Source organism: Eumetopias jubatus, unplaced genomic scaffold, assembly GCF_037043125.1.
Source record: "Eumetopias jubatus isolate StellerSeaLion01/CBP00866 unplaced genomic scaffold, mEumJub1_p1.0 scaffold_5, whole genome shotgun sequence".
NCBI classification, from domain to species: Eukaryota; Metazoa; Chordata; class Mammalia; order Carnivora; family Otariidae; genus Eumetopias; species Eumetopias jubatus.
Window position 1 is genome coordinate 22,698,703 of NW_028274811.1, and position 25,572 is coordinate 22,724,274.

General features: G+C 35.5%; 1 protein-coding gene and 1 pseudogene across 1 annotated transcript in view; one reads left to right on the forward strand and one right to left on the reverse strand.

Annotated features, from left to right (window-relative positions):
- FBN2 (fibrillin 2) overlaps positions 1-25,572 on the reverse strand; it is a 254,470-nt gene that overhangs the window by 164,169 nt on the left and 64,729 nt on the right. The window contains exons 6-7 of the mRNA XM_028103619.2: positions 23,227-23,424; positions 10,424-10,549 (exon numbers count right to left, since the gene is read on the reverse strand). Of these exons, the coding sequence (XP_027959420.1) occupies positions 10,424-10,549; positions 23,227-23,424 (324 nt within the window). The remainder of the gene's footprint in view (positions 1-10,423; positions 10,550-23,226; positions 23,425-25,572) is intronic.
- On the forward strand, positions 1,129-1,864 carry LOC114209535 (U2 small nuclear ribonucleoprotein B'' pseudogene; annotated as a pseudogene).

Here is a 25,572-nt window from a genome sequence, read left to right on the forward strand (position 1 = left end):
AAGTTTCCATTATTGGCCCTCTGTTAAAAAAAATCCTTAATTTTGTTCCTAAGGGCAAAAGCGTGCAGAACTGAGAGGAGGAAGCCTGGGGACTAAGAGCAGGTTAGCTCAGGAAGATGAGCTTTAGCAATCTTTGCCAGTTTGTTAGCACTGCTCAGAATTAATCTTGTTCTCAAGGAGGTATTTATGTTGTTACAGGCTCCATCCCTTTTATGGATATGTCTTAAAAATAAAGATTGAATACCGAAAACTGCAGTCAAGATAATACTGTGCTCAAGAGTTGGTAATGTTTAGTACCTGCTTTGGGGGGAGATGTAAATAAATTGTAATATTTGCAAAACAAAAATACACAAAAAAGATATGGAGATGTTTGCAGTGTCTTTACTTCTCCTGTATGATTTCTTAATCTGTGTAATGAGTCCAAAACCACATGGAAGAGAACTCAGGAATAATCGAGAGGATTGAGTTAGCCCTGTGAGCCAGGGTAAGACCACTGATCACTCAGCAGATGCTTCTCAACCAATCTGGGGGGCGGGCTGGCTAACACACAGGCCTGGGAAGAGGTGGAGGTCACCCTAATTGCAGAGTATCAGGCTCTTTGTTTCCCCATCTGACACCAAGCAACAGCAAGGGAGAGCAAGGCTCTAATATACTACCGCCCCTGTGACCTAAGCTACTTACACAGACATCAATCATAAGAGAAATGTAAGTCACCTTTCAGAAATAAGTGGATCAAAAAAGAGGGTAAATATCTCTCTGAAAAATCACAAAGGCCCTGACTCCATCGTGCAGCTCTGTCCATGCTGAGCAAAGGAGGGGAAACACTGGGCTCTACTCTGAAGGAAATGCGTGGGACAACAGGGTCCAGAGTGTACGTGTCTGCAAGTATGCTGGCCCAATAGGAAGAATCAGAGAACGGCGGCCACCAGGGGGAAAGTGGATGAACACACTAAGGTATATCTGCATAATGGGACAGAATGGACTATTCACCTTAAAAATGAATTAGAACAATGTGCAACAATACAGATGAACTGTAGCATCATATTATTAAGTGAAAAGAGTAAGTTCCACAAAGTATTAAGCCTTTTATTGTGGTGTTTAAAAAACTGAAATCATCCATTTCCAGCTTTCGGTTCGTGGGGGACCAACGTAGGCCTCAGGCAGTTTGAACAGTTTAACTCCAAACATGGATATCAGACCAAATCATACAATTTACATCAACAATATGAATGACAAAATTAAAAAAGAAGAGTTGAAGAGATCCCTGTATGCCCTGTTTTCTCAGTTTGGCCACGTTGTAGATATTGCAGCTTTAAAGACCATGAAGATGAAGGGGCAAGCCTTTGTTATTTTTAAGGAACTGGGCTCATCCACAAATGCCTTGAGACAGTTATAAGGATTTCCATTTTATGGTAAACCAATGTGAATCCAGTATGCAAAAACAGATTCGGATGTAATATCTAAAATGCGTGGCACTTTTGCTGACAAAGAAAAGAAGAAGGAAAAGAAAAAAGTGAAAACTGTGGAACAGACTGTGACCACTGCAAACAAAAAGCCTGGTCAGGGAACACCAAATGCAGCCGATACCCAAGGAAATTCAACAGCAAATCCTCAGGTCCCTGATTACCCTCCAAACTATATTTTATTCCTCAATAATTTACCAGAAGGGACTAATGAGATGATGTTATCCATGCTGTTTAATCAGTTTCCTGGCTTCAAGGAAGTACGTTTGGTACCTGGGAGGCATGGCATTGCTTTTGTTGAATTTGAAAATGATGGACAGGCTGGAGCTGCCAGGGATGCTTTACAGGGATTGAAAATCACACTGTCACATGCCATGAAGATCACCCACGCCAAGAAATAACATATGGGAGAGTTGTCTTTAAAGCACTCGGTGTTATTTACAGTGTTTGTTTTGATAACATTTGGTCAGGCCATTTTTTAATAGTTGGGATGAGGGGGAGTGAAAGTGAAATTTTTGTGAATGATTTAAAAAAAACCTAGTCTTTGTTTAGCCTTCGTGAACTATGAAATATGAAGGACTCAATTTTGTGTAATAAACTTTTTTTTGTATTCTTTAAAAAAAAACTGAAATCACAGTAATAATAATAAATGGAATATCTACAGGTGTAATAAAAGAATCTAAAAAGAAAAGAAAATGTGGAGTCCTGGCTTCAAAGTGATGGTTATGCTGTAGGAGTGGCGGTGGGTGGGGCAGCACCATGCGTACATGTGGTTGTCTTGGGCCCACCTTTTGTTTTTAGTGGTTTTGCGGGTGCATATTATATTACTGAAGATATTTAACTACATAAAAGCAGGCTATGAGTAAAATAATAATGAGAATATGTCATGAAACAAATACTATGATTAATGTAATTGTGTGCACCTAAGAAAGGGACAATACAGAAACTTACACACACAGAAATATGTGGGTCTGTGTGTACACGTGTATTTCTGAGAGACAGAGACAGAGAAGAATCTCTGAAATAAACAAATGTAAATACCACAGGGTAGAGACAAATTGGTTCGCTTTCTACTTTGAAAGTCCTAACCCACCTCATTGCAAAGGAGCAGACTGTGTTTTGATACCTAATTTCTCTAGGCCATGCAGCTCATTTGCAGCTGATGACCAGAATTCTACCAGATTTTTATTTAAGATGATTTAAGAACAACTCCTTTCTTCACAATATGACTACCACATACACTCTTTTAAATAATACTTGTATTTTGGCCAAAAGCAAATTATAATCAGCTTCACTGTAATTACCATCTTTGATCTACCTCTCCCATACTATTTTACTTCTATTTCTAGTCGTCATATTTCAATGAGATTTTTTTCCTGAACAGCAATTAATGAGAACCATTAAAATCAAATATATTTCATTCAATGTTCCTAAATATTTATTGATTTACTATTTTTTAGATTTTATTTATTTATTTATTTATTTGACACAGAGAGAGAGAGGAGAAAGAGAGAGAGGGAGCAAAAGCAGGTGATGCAGCAAGCAGAGGGAGAGAGGGAAGGAGACTTCCTGCTGAGCAGGGAGCCTGATGCGGGGCTCAATCCCAGGACCCTGGGATCATGACCTGAGCTGAAGGCAGACGCTTAACCAACTGAGCCACCCAGGCGCCCCTAAAGTAATAGTTTAAGATTAAGTGTAATTCTGCTCAAACCCGATTTTTATTTCACACTGGATAAGGATTAGATCTGCATATATTGTCTGCATGGCGGCATGGAACATGGACATGCTGAGTGTTCCAGGGACAGAGGTTGCAATGCCCCAGGACTAGGGTGTAACAGGTTGTAATGCACTGTTCCAGTCAACCAGGAGGGAGATAGTAGTTCTGCTATAGGAATTTGTTGAAAGCTTCACAAAGAAAGTAACTGAGCCTGTTTTTCACCTTCTTCTGTTTTTAATTTTTTGAACAAATAATACATTTACAAGGTTAAAAGTCAAAAACTTACACTAGAACACTCATTGAGAAGTGTCTCTCTTTTTTTTTTTAAGATTGTATTTATCTATTTGACAGAGAGAGAGACACAGCGAGAGAGGGAACACAAGCAGGGAGAGAGGGAGAGGGGGAAGCAGGCTTCCTGCTTAGCAGGGAGCCCGATGCGGGGCTCAATCCCAGGACCTTGGGATCATGACCCGAGCCGAAGGCAGACACCCAACAACTGAGTCACCCAGGTGCCCAGAGAAGTCTCTTTTCCATCCTTTTCTCCCCCAAAATATTTTCACCCTCAAAATATTTAATGATGCAAATTTTCTAATATCCTTCCATGCACATTCTATGCATACACAGGCAAACACATGCACACACATTCTGTGTAAATGAAAATGTTTTACAATTTGCTTTTGCCACGTAACAGTATGTCTTAATCATACTTTTAAATCAATATATAAAGTGTCCACAATGTCTTTTTAAGGATGAATAGTTTCCAACTCATAATTTAATAGGTTTACTGTCATGTATATGTTACCATATTTTCCTATTACAAAAAGACAGGAGGGATAATCTTCTACGTCCATCATTTCTTGATTGAGTACAGATAGGCTAAAAACTCTGAATTAAAATTTATGGGTTAAATGTTAAATACATTTGTAATTTTGACAGATAATTCTAAATTGCTCTCCTCAGAGGTTGCACCAATTTTATACTTTTATCAGGAATTTATGAGAGCATCTCTTTCCCAAAACCTTCACTAATGCAGTTTTACATTAGAATTTTGCTCTTATCAAAGTTTATAGGTAGAAATGATATCCCATGTTATTGTGTACTTTCTTCTTCTAAGTAAGGGTAAACGTGTTTTAGTGTATTTAACAGTCACTGGTATTTCCCTTGTCAATGGACAGTTCATGTCCTTGAACATTTTTATTGGATATTTTCTTACTCATCTATAGAACTGATGTATTAGAAAAAGTGGTCTTTGTCTTGTAAGTTGCAATGTTTTTCAGTTTATTATTGTCTTTTATTCTTGCTTGTAGCAGTTTTTTTTTCTTTTACTGTCATGCAATGTATATTTTATGTAGCTGAAATTATTGATCTATACCTCCATAGCTTTAGGTAGGGTAACATACTAAATAATGCTTTTTCAGATCTAAGACAATATAAAAATTCTCATGATTGTTTTTAACCCCACTGTTTTTTCTGTTCATACTTATATCTTTGGTTCATTTAAGATGAATCTTCAGTTCTAAAGTCATGATGAATAGGTTATTTTAGCATAGTGGTATGGAGTAAATTTTCATTTTAATGAACAAAAACTAGAGCAAAAATCCATTGACTAAGTATCTAATATATCACTCATGAAAGGCAGTAAAACATATGTTAGAGAGAAAGGTTAAATTTTTCAAGAATTAGCCCCTGTAGGCTAATCTTCCTAAAGGTTCTATGGAAAACGACTACATCTGAGTGCTTAAATTGGTCAATCCTGGTAGAGGGCTGAGATTGGGGATCTGGGCTAGAGCCAGTGAATTGTAGGTCATTAATTTGCAATCTCAAGGCTTAGACCCCTGAACCCTGATGACACAAAGGGAAGGTTTCCCATTCATGAAGACTGAAGTGTAGAAACAGGCCTGGAGGTCAAGGTTCCATATTTTTTCAGCCTTGATCATATCAGAGGAAAGAGACCATGCTATTTCCGACCACCCAAACTCCAAAGCCAGTGCTAAGATCACTAAACTGGTTCTAATTCTGCCTTTGCTGGATTGCAGGGCACTATCACATAATGCAACAAAGCAAAGAGAGAACCATAATCCTGTTACTGCTGCTGACTCCATGAGCTTCCCCCTGTAAATGCAAATTGTGGGCTGGGGTATGTGCTGCCAGGTCACCCTCCTGTGTTCACTCAACGGCTCTGGCTGAGTGAAAACTCAAGAAAATCTAGCAGGCTAGAATCCTGGTTCTGCGGTTTCTAACCCACCTAGCTTCGACAAAGTTATTTAGCTTCTCTGTGCCTCAGTTTCCTCATCTGTGCAGTGGGTTAATGATAGCAACCAACCTCACACCACTATGTGATGACTTAATAAGAAAACCCATTTATGGTGGTTAAAGTGTTGTCTATAATATATTAAGTGCTCCATAAATATTAGCTTTTATTAACATACTTTATTTTGATCTATACTCTGTCAGCAGTTAGACAAGAAAAATAAATAAAATACAATGTAAAAAGTGATGTGACAGAGGAATAACATTTGTTATGGGGCAGAAAGTAGGTTTGAGTTTATCAGACTGGGCTTTCTTATTTAAGGGAGAGAGAATCTATTTTTTAACTATAATGTTGTAAATTTCTTTTTAAAAAGGATTTGAAAATGATACTTCTGTGGTCTCTAAATTGATGACCTAAAAAGTTTTATGCGTTTCCAATATTTACAAGATTGTAAATACTTAAATACTAAATACTTAAGTGTCAATTTTAATATGTAGTTTTCCTTTTGGACAACAGTCAATGAGTTTATTATTTATTTTGAAGTTAAAACACTTTTGGTAATATGAGTAAAAGAAAGCATTTTTCAGTTTGGGACAGAAGTTTATTTTCCATTGTTTATCAAAGCAGAGTTGGAACAGCAACCAAAGATATTGTGCCAACAAGTTTCATGAGTTTCGCGAGCATAAATAAATATATTTGTTGCCACAAATCTCCAACAACTAAATGCTGTGGTAATGGAACAAAGCTGAAGACTCCTCAGAAAATTGCAAACAACTATTTGACATATAAAGAGCCATTGAAGGGAAGCTTCCCAATACAATGATGTTATTTTCCTGCCTTCCATTTAAGCCAGGAAAGAATAACTACAGCGAAGAATGTTAAAGAAGGTATAGTCTGAAAGAGGGAGGTCATGCAAGGACATCTGGCACCTACTTGTGCTTTCTCCAAGTGGACTGAAATTCAAAATAACATTTTATCATAAAAATAAAAAATTCTGGACAGCATTCTAATATACAGCTTCATATTATATTGATGTGTGCTACTTTCCTTCCTCATTTAAATTAAATGGATATTTGGATGAATGAATCTCTGAATATAGTAACTGAAGAAAACTTCTCTTTGGATGTGAAGAAATAGTTTACTCCACCAACAAATCATTTTCCCCACCGTACAACAGAATGAGGAAAAGATTTTGGAGCCAAACTGGCCCAGGAGAAACAAGACTTGACTTCAGTAGGCCTGAGAGGCTTAACTGAATCTGAGACCCTAAATGAGTGAAGGGGGAAAACAACGGATTCTCCTTTAGACAGACAGACAGACAGACAGACAGACAGACAGACACACACACACACACACACACACACAGAGAGAAATGAGCATTCCTTTATGTTCTGGGCTCAGATTCTCAGATAGGAGAATCCACTCAACCAATTATATAAAATAAAAACAAGTCTCAATATAGATACTTGTTCATGTGTTTCAGACATTAACTCAAGAGATGAATGCCGCCCCACCATTTTTTCTCATTTTATTATAAACTATATATGTCCAAACTTAAATTTTCAGCAGAACAAGCCTTTCAGGATACGATTTTAGCTATGAAGATATTCCAGTGAACAAGCAGAAGACAGTTATTTCTTTTAAATAGAGAAGGAAGGTCCCTGACTCCGTAAGTATTACTTGCAGATGAGCAAAGAGGAGTAATGACACAAAGATCTAAAAATGCCAAACTGCACTTACTACTTACGCTCTTTGTCTTTGAATGGTAACCAGAGCAAAATAAGATTATTAAGGAAATGAAAAAAAAAATCAGGTGAAGGAAAAATTCCCGTAATATGGGACACTGCCCTCTTTCCAAATACAATTTTAACTCTGGCCCTACACTTAACCTTTCTTTTTGAACATTCAACCCAAGTCAAGGAAATTAAATTATTATCCACCATACTCCCAATTACTCAACATATATTTTTCGGAGCTTGCGATAGATAGAGCAGGAGCAGTTCCAGGCTTGAGGCTATGGCAATAAACAAGACAGAGTTTTTGCCCTCAAGGATCTTACCCAAGTGTTGGGAGTGAGATGGTCAACCAACAGATACCCACCAAAAAAAGAGTAACACAATTTTTTAAAGTTAATGACCTCACTTTGCTGCTAATGCTGCCACCATTTCCCCAAATGACTTAGATTCAAAACACTGGTTAGCTTTCTTATTTCTGAACAGACCCAGAAACTTAGGCTGAAAAAGATTTTAGAAAATTTCATTGCCGTATGAACAGAAATCTATTATGTGCCATAAGAGAAACAGAAAGGGCATCATTTTCATGTAAATCTTCCACTACTACTATATTTTATGTTCACATTGTAATCTACATAGAATACTAAAATATCTTACCTTTGACAGTTGGTCAAAATTAATTGCTATGGTAACATTTTTATTTAGGGCAAATACTAACTTTAAATTTATGTCAACATTTTTACACTGACACTGTATAAACCATACATAAATGGACTATAATTCAAAGCTGTCACTGAGTGCAGCAATAGTTTACAGTCTTTCCAGATACATCATGCTACCAATTACAATAAATAGTTTTATGTAAGGAAATACCACTTGATCTTTTACATAAAAGAATACTATTACTTAAGGAAAATTGGTAATAGTTACTTTTAAGACATATCCAAATAAATATGACTTACACACAAAGTAAAGCCTTCATAAAACCTTTAGTTTTCAAATTCTAATCACCACTTCTTCCAATTCTGCTATTCCCCACCAATCCCAAATATTAAATCACATAATTCTTTCTGGGCAATGGCTTAAGTGGATTTGGCTGCCTGGGCAGGAAGTAAGGAAGGAGAGGACTGGATTCAGGCTCTGGGTGGTGCCTATATTACATCGACAGCCCCCTTTACTAAAAACACAGACAAGTGTGAATAAAGAGTTGCACTGTCTCTCTTCAAACTCTGCCTTGGCTCTATATGTTGTTTTGATGAAATGTGATGTGGAAAGTGCTCATTCTATTTACAACTAAGAAGACATACACTGTCTGATGATTAATGGAAATGTCACAACCACTTTCATCAGTCAGTGGCTGTGCCTTCTCACCTACTATCAAACACTGTCTTTGTTCCTAAGTCTACCACCCTTGGATCTAGTCTGGATAGTATTTCAGAAGTAAAAAGTGAAGCACAATGACAAAAGGTTGAGCCATATAGAATTAACCTCCAAAAAAGCCAGGAAGGAAAATACAAGAAGTAGCAAGGATACAGCAGCATAACCCAGACCTTCTGCAAGTCCCCAACTCACTGGTCCAATTCCTGGGCTCACTTAATTTTCCCATCTTCCAAGTATTTTTCTTAACCTTTCCAATGTAAGCAGACTTTGGTTATCAATATTATATTTAAATGGCATAAACTGTACAGACATTCTTCCTAGGAGTTTCAAAGAGAATTTATTGGGTTTTTAATATAATTAGCCATGCTTTATTACCTTTTCTTTTGTGGAAGCATGAAATTAAGTTGAAAAAATGTAAATTGTATGTAATTATGAAGATTAATTTACAGTAGACTAGAAAGGCAGTAAGCCAAATAGAAAATATAGAATGATACGTGTTCCCTGGGTTCATGGAATTATGATTTCTGGTGTTGGAACCACAGCATGTACTTACCTCTACCTCCCGTCCAATAAAATAGTTCATATTCCTGTTTGTCTTCTATAATTAAACTTTAGATTTTACCTTTTCCCAAACTGTTTTTTCTACAGAGAGGAACTAAACTTTATAACCAAGCAACAAAAAATAACCCCCAAATACTGCCTTTTAGAAAGGAAAGAACAGAAGACTTAATTATGTACACTAAAAGATGATTTTAGTTACTGAAGGTAAACAGGTCTAAATAAACTTGTGACGGTTTCTTCACAGGGAGCAATTATAATATGTATTTGCTACTTTTAGTTTACTCAACTCAGAAATTGCTCCCAGATAAAATCATAACAGGCACATGAAATCAATTTCAGATTTACTGAATTTCCCATGTAAGTTCAGATTCACATTTTTCCACCTCAGGTAAGCCAGACTGCCAAAAACAAATTTCTGAAATAATTTTTTTCTAAACTTTGAGTAGGTATGAATGCTTATGTCACAAAAAAATGAAAATAGATATAGTATTTGCCTTAAAAAAATTACCTGAATGGGAATAAATTGATTTAAGTAATCATTCTAAAAGATAAACATTATACTTCAATACTACTAGAAGTATCAACATTATTCTAAGTATCCATGTTAGGAAAGCTAGACACTTTTAGAAACTTCTTGAATTCTGTAATAATGATAAAGCTTTCAATCACACAGAAATATAACGATTGATTTTATTCTATATGAGGAATACTTTTGGAGTTCATATTTCAAAATTAGATTCAGTTCACATTCAATATTATAATCACATTCCAGAAAATTATTTTTTGATATTTATTTGAGTAAGCTATTCTTTCACAGAATACCTGTTGCAGTAATTTCCAAATTCTCTCTGAGAAGATTATACTGGTTTTTTCATTTGGCAGGCAGCTGAGAAACAATATTCAATATAAAATTCCAAATACTTATTTAATGACGTAGGACAGAGTGCCAACTTCTAATGCATCACTTTATGCCAGACACTGTACATCACTCAGAATTTTAATCTTTTGATATAATTGTGTAAGTGAACTGGAAAACCAATTTATTAAGGAAAAATATAAAGGGCTGATTACTCCCATTCCCATTACAACACAGAAACTGAGTAACAAACCCCTTGTAAAATGTTCACTGGCTCTTTCCAAATCAAACCCATTAAACACACAAAGCGATACAAAACCACTCTAACGTCTATGCCTTCATTCTCACATTAAAATAAAGAATTGTAACTACGACTGAATTCTTCAAAATTCTAAATGAAGTTATGACTTTCTGGGATTCAGAGTCATCAGTAGACATACCCCTCCAAACACAGACACTTACCTTCACATTTCTGAGTAGTTTCACTCTGCTTGTGGCCAGCAGGGCATTTGCACTCAAAAGAGCCCACGGTATTGATGCAGTTTCCTCCCTGACATATCCCAGGAATTGCCTGGCATTCATCAACATCTGCAAGAAGAAAGCACTGTGAACAAAGATACCACTACCTTCCAGAATATCTACACCTATTTCTTTAATGTAATGTACGGAGAAAGATCAGTTCTCAAGAGCATGGTGTAAGGGGAATTGGGACCACTTTGTAGGCATATATTTTAACTCATATTAATCATGTATGGTATAGATCTCATTTGCGTTGTTATTTTCTCTTGGGATTTTATTTTTTATTAAGAAAATCCATCCCTGTTGTGCAGAAAACCAATCTCTTGCTTTGATTTGCTGCAGAACACTTCTGGATGCGTTCACTTTCCTGGTGATGGGTGCTCAGGCTACGTCCATCTTCTTCTTACCAGCTCAGGGCATGATAAAAATCAAAGTCTCTACCACGTCTCTTTATGGAGTTGTATAACTATGGACTGTGTAAACTCAGAGACTCTTAATCCCTTTGCTGTAGACCCAGAGCAGAATTACTATATCACAGAGTGTGTATATATATATATATATACACCCAGTATGAATAAACAGTGCCCAAGAGTCAAAATGCCTTCATACCACTGGCAATCCTACACCTACAAGTAGTTCACAAACCTCTATTGTCCATGAGGATTCTTGTGGGGTCTTTTTTCCCCTCCTGGCTAACACATGACATAAATATCCAAAATCCTAATTTTCTTTGGTCTAATAATTGTAAAGGGATATTAATTCTAGTTTTCACTTCTCTAATTTCTTCATCTGAAGGTTGTCTGTATCCCTTAAACAGTGTTACATTGAATTTGTCATTTTTTTTTCAAGTTTTTATTTAAATTCTAGTTAGTTCACATACAGCTTAGTTTCAGGTGTAGAATTAAATAATCCAACACTTATATACATCACCTGATGCTCATCAGAAGGGCCCTCCTTAATCCCCATCCCCCATTTCACCCATCTCTCCACCCACCTCCTCTCTGGTAACCATCAGTTTGTTCTCTAGAGTTAAGAGTCTGTTTCTTGCTCTGTTTTTGTTCATTTGTTTTGCTTCTTAAGTTCCACATATGAGTGATATGGAATTTGTCTTTCCCTGAATGACTTATTTTGCTTAGCATAATATTCTCTAGCTCCATCTACTTCGTTGCAAATGACACTATTTTGTTCTTTCTGATGGCTGAGTAATATTCCATTGTATATATATATACCACTTCTTCTTTATCCATTCATCAGTCAGTGGACATCTGGGCTCTTTCCATAATTTAGCTAGTGTTGATAATGCTGCTATAAACATTGGGGTATATGTACCCTTCGAATTAGTAGTGTCAAACTCTTTTTCTAAATTTAAAACTTTAAAAATGGCAATTATCTTCTTCATTCTTTAAGCTATTGGTTTAATCCATTTAGGAACCAAAATCTTAATATTGATGAATGAAATCCAAGAAACTGTAATAAAGATCTTCAGACAAATAAAAGTTAAGAGTCTACAAGAAATGTTAAAAGAAGTTCTTTAGCAGGAGGGGTGCTTGGGTAGCTTAGCTGCCTAAGCATCCAACTACTGATCTCATCTCAGTCTTGATCTCAGGTTTGTGAGTTCAAGGCCTATGTTGGGCTCCAAGCTGAGTGTGGAGCCTACTTAAAAAAAAAAGTTCTTGAGGAAAAATAAAAATGAGATAAAAATTATGGTCTACACAAAAACCAAAAGCACTAAAAATTTAGTAAGCATGTTGATAAATTTAAAAGACCTATTTGTTATTTTTAAATAAACTTAAAGATAACTGGTTGTTGAAAACAGCAACAGCAAAATAATAGTAATGTATTTTGAAGATTACAAAATGCAAAGTAAATAGTATAATCAGAACAGCTAAAGGATTAAAGGGGGAAAGTGAAGAATACTATTGTAAAATTATGACATCATAAGTCAAGTGGCATAATATTATTTGAATACAGACAACAGTAAGTTAAATACGTAAAGACAAACACTAAATTTTGTAATTTTAAATAAAACTAACATCTTATAATGTTAAAGAGATGGAGCTAATGATCCAATTATGGATATAAAATGAAATACTAAAATATACTCACTCTAATAGAGGTAGGCAAAGGGGAATAAAAAATGGATGGGGCAAAAAGACAAGAAATAGTAAGATACAGATTTAAAATCAATAATATTGATAATCATAGGAAGTATAAATAGTATTAGTAATTCAATTAAAAAGGCTGAAATTGCCATAATTGATTTTTTTAAAAGATGTAATTTATTTTGCTTACAAGAAACCCACTTTGACAGAGATAGCTTAAAAAGGAAAAGAATGAAAAGATGTATCATGTGCTCAATCAAAAGAAAGCTGGAGTGGCTAAGTTACTGTACAAAGTAGTCATCAGAACAAGAACCATTACCACAGATATAGATGGATATTTCATAATAAAAAAGGGGTCAATTCATTAAGAAGACAGAATAATGTACAAGGTGTATATGCTGATTAAAATGTTAAGCACTCAGAACAGAAAGTGACAGACCTGAAAAAAGAAAGAGACAAATCTACAGTTCTAGTTGGACATTTCCATATTCCTTAGTAACTAACAGAACAAGTAGACCGAAAATCAGCAAGGATACGTAAGACTTGAACTATATTTTCAACCAACTTGTCCTAGTTGACGTTTATAGAACACCCCACCCAACTTTAGCAGGATATACGCTATTTTCAAGAGCACGTGGGATATTTTACCAAGACAGACTATATTCTGAGGCCATGTAAAAAGGCTCATTAAACATAAAAAAAATTAAAATCATACATAGTATGTTTTCTAAACACAACAGATTTAAACTAGAAATGAATAATAAAAAACATCTGGAATATCCTCAAACATTTGGAATTTAAACAATATACTCTGAAATAATCCATGGTTCAAAGAAGAAATCACATGAAAAATGAGAAGACACCATATTACAATTGGTAGGACCCAGCTAGAGTGGTGCTTAGAGATAAATATGTAGAGTTAAGATGCTTACTTTACAAAAAGAGCAAAGTCTAAAATTGGTTACCTAAGTTTTTACATAAAGAAATTTTAAGAAGACGAGCATATTAAACCAAAAGTAGACAGAAGCAAGAAAATAACAATAAAATAGAAAAATTGTCAAACAACAGAGATTATCAATCACTACAAAACCTGGCTCTCTGGAAATACAAGTAAAACTGATTAGATCTGATCAAATTCTACAGAGATTAGAAGGATCAAAGGAAATAGTATGAACAACTTTATGGCACTAAATTCAACAATTTAGATAAAGTGTACAAATTCCTAGAAAGATAGAACTACCAAGGCTCACTCAAGAACAGATCATCTAAAGAGACCTACATCTATTGAAGTTAATATAATTCATACTTGAAAATTCTTTTTTTTTTTTAAGATTTTACTTATTTATTTGACAGAGAAAGACACAGTGAGAAAGGGAACATAAGCAGGGGGAGTGGGAGAGGGAGAAGCAGGCTTCCCGCTGAGCAGGGAGCCCGATGTGGGGCTGGATCCCAGGACCCTGGGATCATGACCTGAGCCGAAGGCAGACACTTAACAACTGAGACACCCAGGCGCCCCATACTTGAAAATTCTTGCACAAAGAAAACTTTAGGCCTAGGTGGCTTTCCTGCTGAATCCTTTCAAATACTTAAGAAACAAGCAGGTGAGCTGTACAAAAAAAAATTTTTTTTGAAGATTTTATTTATTTATTTGACAGAGAGAGAGAGCACAAGCAGGAGGAGTGGCAGGCAGAGGGAGAGGGAGAAACAGACTCCCTGCTGAGCATGGAGCCTGGCCCAACATAGGGCTCAATCCCAGGACCCTGAGATCATGACCTGAGCCGAAGGCAGACGCTTTACCGCCTGAGCCACCCAGGCTCCCCTGTACAAAAATTCTTGTGGAAAAAGAGAACAGGGGACACTAGCCTACCCATTTTATTTGGCTAGCATTACCCTTACCCCAAAGCTAGGAAAATACATTACAAGAAAAAAAACACGATAATATATTTTTTGAATAGGCACACAAAAATTCTTAGCAAGGCAACTTTAGCAATACATAAAAAAATTAATACATCATGACCAAGTGAGGTTTATCCGAGGAATTTAAGGTTGCTTCAACATTCAAACATCAATCAGTATAATGCATTATATTAACATGTTGACTAAGAAAAACACATGATCATATTATAATGTGAAAAAAGCAAGTGACAAAATTCAACACTCAGTCATCATTTCAAAAACCTCAATAAACCAGGAATATAAGGGAGCTTCCCCAACTTGATAAAGAGCCTGTACAAAAAAAAAAAAAAAAAAAAAAATATATATATATATATATATATATATATATAGTTAGGGACTCTTGAGTGGCTATGTAACAAGAATAAGATCACACTCTATGTGTTGTTCTGCATCTTGCTTTTTTTTTCATTAAAATTATTTTGTGGCTATATCTCTAAGTCAGTATACATTGACTTGCCCTATTATTTTTTGATAAGTCCACAAGTTTGCTGTATCTTAGAATATGTAAATTAGAGAATTTAAGCCTACAAAAAGCTTAGCATCTTTATTATTTCTTCCTCACTTTATCTGTCTACAAGAAATTAAAATAGCCCAAAATATTTTATACTGAAATTAAAGTAGATTTCATTGTCTTATTTAAGGACATCTGATCCAAACAAAACAACTAGAATGAAATATATAACAAGAAATTTATATACTGAACTGTTTAATTCAGAACATTTCAAACCACATTATTTTTTAAAATGTACTACATTTCCACCCACATTACAGTGTGGTATAAAACATCCCTAGAAACCTCTTTTCCTGGAAGATAAATCAGAGAAAGAATATCATGATATAAGCTGAAAAATGGGGCCAAACCTATAAATCCCTTAATACCATTCATAAAATCTTTGACTCCATATTTAGTAGATTCAGTAATTTTTCAAAGGAAAAAGCACATCGACTTTATGGGGCTTATTTTGTAATTGCCTAAAAAGTATTTTCCTAGAAGGAAAAATAAAACCTTTATTTTTGAAGTATCCTAGACTACGCAGCCATACAGTATTAATTTCTTTTAGGTAGATCAAGTTAATTATTAAAGTGAAAAGGAAAAATTTTACAAATATCCTGTAGAAATAACCAATTTGAACCTAGAAACATACACAAGTGCTCTCTAAAAAAAAGCAAGCCTCAGACCTTCAAACTACACAAGACTTTCTACATTGTCAAAGTGCTAGCATAAGCAACTAACGTCTGAATAGTTTTCCACTGTCTTGATTATATAGATGTTTTGCTGTTCACTCCTTCAGTTCAAGCAAAAACTATTTCTTATTAAGTGTATAAATCTTGGGTTTATTTGGGTAATTTTTCCTTGAAGCACGTTCATTTGCCTCTTTCAAATGTTCTTCTACCTCTCTTTTTCAGTTGTTACATGTAGACCTTTTTCCTTTATTACTCATCTTTAAATGGGGCCATTTCCTAATGAAGCAAAAGAAGTTCAGCAACTTTAAATCACATGTAAGGATTTTATAGAATAAAGCTAAATCTTTTTTTCTCAAATTTTTATTTAAATTCCAATTTGTTAACATACAGTGTAATTAGCTTCAGGTTTAGAATTCAGATCTTTTGAAACTTAAACCTTATACAATCCCTTCAGTGTATGTCTATTAACTAAGGCTATAAATAATGTGAGAAGGTAATGGTAATTCTAAACTCATTTATTCTCCAACTTCTTTAAATAAACTTGCCCTAAACGATTAAACTGATTATGTAAGTTAGCATATTATTTTTAGTTCACATTAAAATGTGGAAAAATACGTGCAGTGGCACAGGCATATAAAGGTGGTTCATTTAATTTATATCTGTGGGACCTATTCCTATTACTATACATTTAATAGCACTTTTTTTAACTTTGCCCATCACCAAATTAGATCCATTTTTAAAATTTCTCATTCCTATACTCCGTAGATAATCACACATTACTTGTATTTCTACAAAAATGAATGTCAGCCATTATAAACAGCAACTGAAGGACAGGTCTATCTCTACCTGGAATCTGAGAAGTATGGGCTTTTTGGCAACCATTCAACATGGTTTCATTCAGCCAGAATACCTATTCATGTATTCACAAAATTCAAATGCTAAATAAGTGATCAACTCAACAAGCATTAGTAAGTTACTACCTGTAGGACTCTGCACTTGGAATGAAAAGAACAGAGCATGCTTCTCTGTCTCAATCTTCCTCACCTCATAGGAGATAAATTCACTGTCTCCCTCTTACTTGCCTGACTTCATTCCATCAGTAACAAGTGCTCCCCCCCTAAATATGCCTCAAATCTCCCCTCTGCCCCATTCTGGTCTCAACCTCCAACATATATCACCTGTACTACTATAGCAACCTTCTAAATGGTTTCTTTGCTTTCACTCTGGTCCCCCTATTATTGACATTCTACAGAGCAACTAAAATAACTTCATTTAAAAATATGTCAAATCAAGCAGAGGTCATTACCTCAGAAGTCTGCAAACACTGCCACACTGTTTTTGGGTCTTTAGGATTTGCTCTAGAGAAGTCTCAGACTCAAGGGTGCTTCCTTTAAAAAAAATACTTGCTTATTCTGTTTTATTTTGTCGATGGGATTCCATTTAACTCCTATTTTTTTTTTTTTTTTGTCAAATGTTTTATTGAGTGTAGACATCTGGAGTACTGTAAAACATGCATTATCTGTAGATTCAAAAAGGAGCAAGACACATTGTCCTCACCGTCAAATGTGTCAGGCTTGGCATACATGATGGAGATTAATGAAGTATCATGAGAGTAATACGGTTCCTGAAAAGCGTCTACAATTTTTAACTCCTATTTTTATTGAAGTTTTGTGCCTTCCAATCTGCAGCCTGATGCTTTTATCCATTTTAGAAAATTCTTCTATTTTATCTCTAAGGCTCTTCTTCAGTCCCCTTCCACAGCTTCCTTTAGTCTGATTTCACTGTGTATCAGATTCTTTATAATCAATGCCTAATTACTGTTCTCTGACATTATGGTTTGTGATTTCCTCCATTTTAACTTTTGTCACTGATATTTTTTTGTTTCATTTATGCTTGTATGTATGTATGTATGTATGATTTGCTTTCTATCAGGTAAAGTTTCAAATCCTTCTTCAGTTTCTTTTTTGAGTACTACCAACCCACTTTTTATCTCTGGTTGTCTTTACTGAATTCTTATAACTCTCCTTTGAGCACGTTTTAAGAGAAGAAACAAACTGCTTTTCCTTTCCTGAAGCTAAGAAGTGTATAAATCTTGTGTTTACTTGGGTAATTCTTCCTTGAGGCATGTTCATTTGCCTCTTTCAAATGTTTTTCTATCTCTTTTTTTCAGTTGTTACATGTAGACCTTTTTTCCTTTATTACTCATCTTTAAATGGGGCCATTTCCTACTGAAGCAAAAGTGGAGAGAGTCCAAGAAGAAACAAGTTGGTTTGAAAGAAATTTCTATATGACATACTTGCTGGTACCTGCTCACCAAATTCTCTCCCACTTTTTCTTTTTTTTGCCTTTGTATTAATTTTCAACTTTCAGGTGGGGGTATGACCCTCTACTCTGCCTTTTCAGAAACACACTCTCTGAGATGTTCACCAGTGGTTTCAACTTCCTCTGAGGATCTGTAGTAGACCTCTCTCACTCAGGGGCCTCTCCAAAAGGAGATCCACAGCCTATGAAGAGCCTTTCAGAATGAATTTCATTCATTTTGAATTTCATTCAAAACTCAGATTTTCCCTGTCCCAGACTTCCCAACACTTTCAAGTGTTCATCACTGCTTTGAACTGGGGGGGGAGCAGAATTTTATTTTAGAAAATCCTGTTTTCTATTATTTATTGTTAGTTTTTCTTCATTTAGAAGAAGGAGCATATTCTATCTTTAAACAAGAGTTGTGATGAGCACTGGGTGCTGTATGAAAGTATTGAATCACACCTGAAACTAATACTACACTGTATATTAACTGGAATTTAAATAAAAACTTAAAAAAAAGAAATGTATGGGAACGGGCTTGTTCTTAACTCAATGAAACTACACTGTATAATTCATCTTTCAAGTACCATCTTCTGTCATTAAGATCCAAGCATTTGCAAACATATGTGTAGAAGTATATGGGAATAGCTGTAATGTGTATCTCACTGAAACCACATTGCATATAAACTGTTGTTCAAATCACGTCTTCTTTCATTAAGATGTATGTTTGTAAAGTGTAGAAGTATATAGGAATAGCCCTGTGCTTACCTCATTGAAGTTTCACCATGTATATTGTGTCTTTCAATTAACATCTTCTTTCATTAAGACATAATACACAACACACACGTATCACCCACACATTATTTTTAAAAAATGAGGGTTTCTACAATTAATTATGTTTTAAGTAAATTTTCTGGATTGTATGGGAATGGCTTGTTTTCACACAGTACAAATGGAAGTTAAACTTTATAATGATCTGGTTAACTAGAAAAATGTAGACAGCCCAGATAAATAGGTTTTTAATAATTTATACTCATCAAATGAACCAAATCTCCTTTCCTTTTGGGGCTGTATAGAAGGCCCAGAAATAACTTTCTACTGAGGGCATCTTCCTTCCACTCTATGACTGAGGGATGAGCCGTGCCTGTGTGGGTTCAGGGAAGGTACAGGTTCTCTACACTTCTCATGCACAACCTGAGTAAATGAATTAGATATTTCTGAACACTGTAATCATTTGAAAAAAACACGTAGCACCATTGGTTTGGCAGGGACTGATTTAGGGTCTGTACTGTTGTTTCTTTATTCAAGTCCTTGTCCTGCGTCCTAGCCAGGTCCTGACTCTGTTGTGTAGGTCTGATTTCTTGTGCCTCTCAATTTGCATGGAATAGAACAGAGGCTCAATGTCAGTCCGTTACTATTGTCCGGGACAAAGCAAAAGACACAATTTAATGAGCAAATTTCTTCTGCCATCTTTTCAGTTTGGGAAATGGTTGGAATAGTTTGAAAGACTAATTCTCAAAAATCAAGTAACAAATTAGTAATGACAAATTTTAATCTATTTTTAAAAAAATTTTAGATGACCCTATTGATTTGAAAATCTAAAAGACTTAAAGTCAAGTACTAATATTAAATAAAATATCCTTTCAATTGGGATAGGTTCATGAAGACTGTACAGATTAAAAGACAGTAAGACACTTTAAGAAAATAATACAACAGGTGCATATGGTGGTTTGTGACATATTTAAAGTTTGTATATATTCTTCAAAAAGCGCTTATTGCCACTTTTTAAACCTTTAATTCACTCATTTTATGACAGCTTAAATTTTAAGGCCTGTATTATATAACTCTGGATATTGAAGAAAATAGAAGAAAGTGCAAAACTAAATGTGAGTTAGTCTTGGGCAGAAGGGGTAGAACAGAAATGGCTCTTAACGCGCAAGGAGCCATGAATCATTATGACCAAGCAGCCAGCACTTTAAGAATGTGCACCTCCCCGACAATGTTCACTTCAGTCCAGAAAGACATCATGGCAACAGTTAAATATAAAAGATGCACTCTTCTCTTCACAGTGTAATTTGTTTTAAGTATCATCTTAATTTTCATTTAAGTATCAACTTAAGTATCATCATAAAAACAGATTCATGACCTAATGGTTCTCACAATCTAGCTGGAGGAAAGTAAAAGCAATAAAGACAATAAATAATCAAGCATATCAGAAAGTGATAAGTGCTTTAGAATAAACAAAAAGTATTATCCTAGTAAATCTACTCAGTATTAATCTAGTAGATCTACATAGTATTTTCTCTTTAATAGGAGTTGATATAAATTTTATGGAAATCTACATAGGAACAGTTATTCTGTTTAATACGAGATCATATTTCATGTCCTCTGAAGCCACAAATAAGGTAATTCACTAATTGCATCAACTACAGAATAACATTATGTTTAGAACTTCAGAAATGTCCTTTCTTGGCTAATATAAACCACATTTTAGAACCAATATAAAGCTATTTGCAATCATCTATGCATCTGAAATTTATTTTTAACTCAACAAAATTTTTCAATTATACAATGAAAAAGATCACTATTATTGTAAAAAGTATGACACATACATATCATGTTTTATCATCTTATTTTTTTCATGCCATGTATCTTCTAAATCAATTTGGCACAGTATTTGGGAAACAGTCTAGGAATTTAAAGGGAAAATGAAATCACATTAAGATGCAGTCTTAAAATAGCCTGAACTGTGGATGAGCATTTAATTGAGAGACTTCTGACTATGCCATGATTTTGAAATAAAGCAGAACTTTTTAAACTTGCTTTTCCAGATATTTTAACCATGTGGCAAGTTTCATTTTGTTCCTGTCACTGTATTTATCCATTATACTTTTAGGCAAATGGAACTGAAAACTTATCTTCACTGCATAAACAAAATCAAATAAATAAGCCTTCAGACATTACTAAATCCTGAAGGGCATTAGGAAATTTGAGATCAGATCCTACATTTCGTAAGTGTGTTCAGAAAAACTAGGCCTCTCTGACAAAATATAAAGGTAAAGAGAAAAAAGCTTAAATGCAAATGCAGACGATGAGGATTCAGTAATTGGGGATGTTTTGGTTGAAGTTAAGAGTTTTTCTGAACTGGACTATTTTTACGAAATAGTGGTTTTTGGAAGTATGTTAATCCCATTTATTAATTCAAAAGATAGTTACTGAGTATCTACCACATGTTAGGCACTCTTCCAGATGCCTCAGAGACATTAATGAATAAAAGAGATTTATGACCTAATGGATCTTACACTTTCACTGGAGGGGAAAGTAAAAGCAATAAAGACAATAAATGAGCAAGTATATCAGAAAGGGATATGTGCTATAGAATAAACAGAAGGTATTACCTTAGTAAATCCAGTCAGTATTAGTCTAGATCTACATAGTATTTTCTCTTTAATAGGAATCTATATAAATTATATAAATTTTACTGTATTCTATTTTTAATCTAGAAAGCTACAAAGTATGGTGAATACTATATAATATATGGTATATCTTCTATAAAAAATTACTTTATCAGAAACTATAAAATCAGACTGGTAGTTGTATCAAAGATAGAGGATTTTATTACCCATAGAAAACAGATCATTATTATTATTTTTAAAGATTTTTTTATTTACTTGAGAGAGAGAGAGAGAGAGCGCATAAGAATGGAGTGAGGGGCAAAGGGAGAAGCAGACTCCTCACCAAGCAGGGAGCCCAATGTGGGGCTCAAACCCAGGACTCTGGGATCATGACCTGAGCTGAAGGCAGACGCTTAACTGAGTCACCCAGGAGCCCCGAAAACAGCAGACTAAAAATGACATTTACATCGTTTCCATATTAGGTCTGACCTGTGACAGATAATAAGCCAAGAGACAAAACACAAAACCATACTAAGTCCACAGCTGACATGTAGGTTCATCCCTTGGGCATCCCTATAGTTCTTATTGGAAGAGTTTGGATAGAGCCCAGTTTTTAACATTAACTTTTATAAAACTACAAAACTAACAAAAATCTGTAGAGGCCACTGTCAGAGATATGTTTACTAAATTATGCCAAGCACCTAAATGATTATTCTTCAGTGAATTGAAGCTACACGCAGGCTTCCCAAACTATAACTCTCTTTTGGGTTTTAGGACACTGGACTGGCTTTCTGCAGTAAGCCATTTACAGGGGTTGGGTAGATGACATCTGTGCCTGTGATACTGGTCACTAATATCAATTTGAAAGACCTCAAGAATCTAACTTCGTATATGATTTCATGATAACAAATAAGCCCAACTCTTCATGTCTCAAATATGAATAATATCATTTCTCTGAATAATACAAAAGTCATTTTCCATTTTCCTGTGATCCTACTGCCATAAGTGAACTCATTATAGAGCTATTTCCAAACTCTAAAAATGGGTTTAATATACATGATATGTATATTGTGATATGATATCAGAGAAGTAGCCAAAAAAGAATTGTGGTGGCTGAAAATTAATTAAAATAATTATCCAGTAAAAATGTAACCTTTTTTTTTTTTTTTTTTTTTTTACTACTTGGGTTGGTATCTACTACTGCAGCATCCTCAGGGATCCCCAGTCTAGCCCTGATACATAAAATATACACCAGGATGTGGTTGGGAAGATTGCTTGGAGACCAGACTGTAACCAACTGGATATAAACTCTTCAGTAACTGCATTCAAGGACAGAGTTTACACTTGGCCTCTACAGACACTATTCATAAAAATGGCGGGCAGTGTTAACCTAAGCCTAGATTCCCATATCTTGAATGAGAATACAAGAAAGAGAAAAACATTTTCCTGGGTATTTTCATGTCTATAGTTTGAGGGGTTGTGGTAAGGAGAGTGTAGTGCCTCCCAGATGAAGATCTGGGAGTGGTTTATCCTCTGATTATATGAGGTAATTTAATCAATTTTTTAAAAAATTTTCCCCGGTTTTTCATAGTATCTCCTCTCATCGCCATTTTTGTCAAGACCTGAAAAATGATTATTCATTAGGTGGCTAATAACCAGGTCATCTCTAGTCAGGCTTGCTAATGAGGACCCTCTTGGAAATGGCAGGAGTTTGGACGGTAGGAGGTATTGGGGGCAGATCCTCCGAGCGCAGTGAAGGAGACCCACACGTGGTGAGTTTGCGCACGCAGGCAGATGGCAAACTCACCTTGGCAAGCTCCAGTGCGGATGTTGGGGATAAAGCCCCGTCGGCAGGGCTGAGGCTGGGCAGGACACATCTCACATGGGTGGCCCCAGGCCCGTCCAATGGTGGCACAGCACAGAGTCTTAGTGCAGACAATGCCTGTCAGCTGCCCTTGGCACATTTGGTTGTTGACCTGAGTGAAACAAGGGCCTGTCCTGTAATCTGGAACGTGAAAGAAGACGGAAAGACAGGTTTTATGACCATACACCAATCTTACACCAGTAGCTCCAAACACATAAAACAGAGGCGATTTCTTCTGACTCAAGTGTCTAAAGACAAAAGGCTGGCAAGTTTCATTTCAAAAATTCCTAATTTTTCAATCATGAGGACTGTTTTAGGAGACTTCAAATGTATTTTACACCAGACACTGTAAACGGGTGGCTCAAGGGCTGTGTCTGGGACACAGATGTGTTTTCTTGGCCTGAATAATGTTCTGAAAGAATTTAAATTAGTAGCCAACATTTTTAAATTGGGAAATTTCACATGAAATTTCTATTTCTGGCTTTTCTTGAAAAGTTGGAAGATCTGGCCATGCTAGGCCTGCCATTCTACATGGCAGTCGGGGAGAGAAGTGTGTCCTCTCTGACACCAAGCCGGCAGTCTCCTCACTGTCATCCCTCACCTGCATACTGTCGGCAGCTGCTTGCAGGACTCTCTCTTTAGCTAGCAAAGATTTTCTTTCCCAACTGGTGGACAGGAGATCGGAATCAGAAGAGAACCAATAATGATATACCCTTCCATATCACAAATATATCTGAGCAGTCTAGTATGTCTGTAAACATTAAGTTCTAACAATTTGATTTTTGTTTCTGTCAGTCTGTTTAGTTCCTTGTGTAGTTCATCCAGGAAGACTGTAGCAATAGGGCCCCCTGTCATGGATTCTTTCTAAGTAAGTTACTATTATTTAATCTCTATACTCTAGAAGACTGTACCATTTTCCAGCTCAGGAAAGCATCAGCAAATGCTAAGTAGGCAGACTTCTGTGGATATTAAGGATGATCTGTTGGGACTGTTGCATCTCAAACTGTGGTCCATGGACCAGCGATATACGCATCACCTGGGAGGTGGTTAGACATGCAGACTCAGGCCCCACCCAAGACTCACTGAACTAGAACTACATTTCAACAAAATATTCAGGAGATTCATACACACCTTCAAGATTAAGAAGGGCTGATCTAGACTCCAGGCAACTTAAAGGCTAGGCATTCTGACTCTAGCCCTCTTTCTCCTATAATTTACTTCAGTGAACCTCTTAGATGATCAGTATTTAATTCTTTTAAGCAGAACTGAGTCATTAACAAAACAGTTTTTAATTTGAGTGTTGTTGTTGCTGTTTTGAGAGACACTGGAAATCAGAGAAAGGTCAGTTTCATGAAGACTGACTAATGAAACAACTCACATTTGTTTTAAAATTACAACAGAAATATGCGAAAAGTGTCCCCCCCACCCTTTTCACAGAGACTGTATGAATACAGTTCATTAACTCTTGGGACTGTAAGATGATAGTCAGGATTTCCTGATAAGCCCTCATGCAAATGACATAATTCCATTTGAAGGGGAAAACCAGAACAAGTTTATTTCAGATTTCCAAGAACAAAACAATCTCACACTCAAAGAAAACAGAGTCAATAATGTTAAGAGTTTTATGAAATATGTACTGGGAAACAGCAAACTTGGATAGGATTTAACATTCAAAATGCTAAGCTAGAAGAACTCTGATATAATCTAAATGCTATCATGTAACAAAAACACAACTTAAAACCACATAAAACTTTTATTTTTTTAAAAAACAAAGAATAAGTATTTCTCATATAGAGCAAAAGAATATTTTTAAAGTTTGACACACAGGAAAAAAACCTAAAATAGGTAACGTTTTTTGCAAGCTGGTTGAACACTCTTGTTACTCTGCAGCTGAACTTCAACAAAAATAGCTCATTTTAATCCCTTACATAAGAACAACAGATGTGCTGGCTGCAAATCACGTTTTTGAAAAAGACAATCTTTGCACTATATGTGTAGATATATCAACCTTATAAACAAGCATGCTTCCCACACCACAGACTGCCAGGTTGTAAATTTTTTAAACCTATCTATTGTCCTTCACAGAACCATTATTTCGCCATCTTAAACAAATATTAGACTCACAAATTAAATCAAGTTCTGAACAAGTGGGAAAAGTATTTTTCACAAAAAAATATAAACCATTTGTCTTTCTATAATTCTTGCATACATAGCTATGTTCACATTCTGCACACTTTCAGGATTCCCAGAGAGAAGCCTCCATACCCTCCCTCATAATCCCGTCCTTAA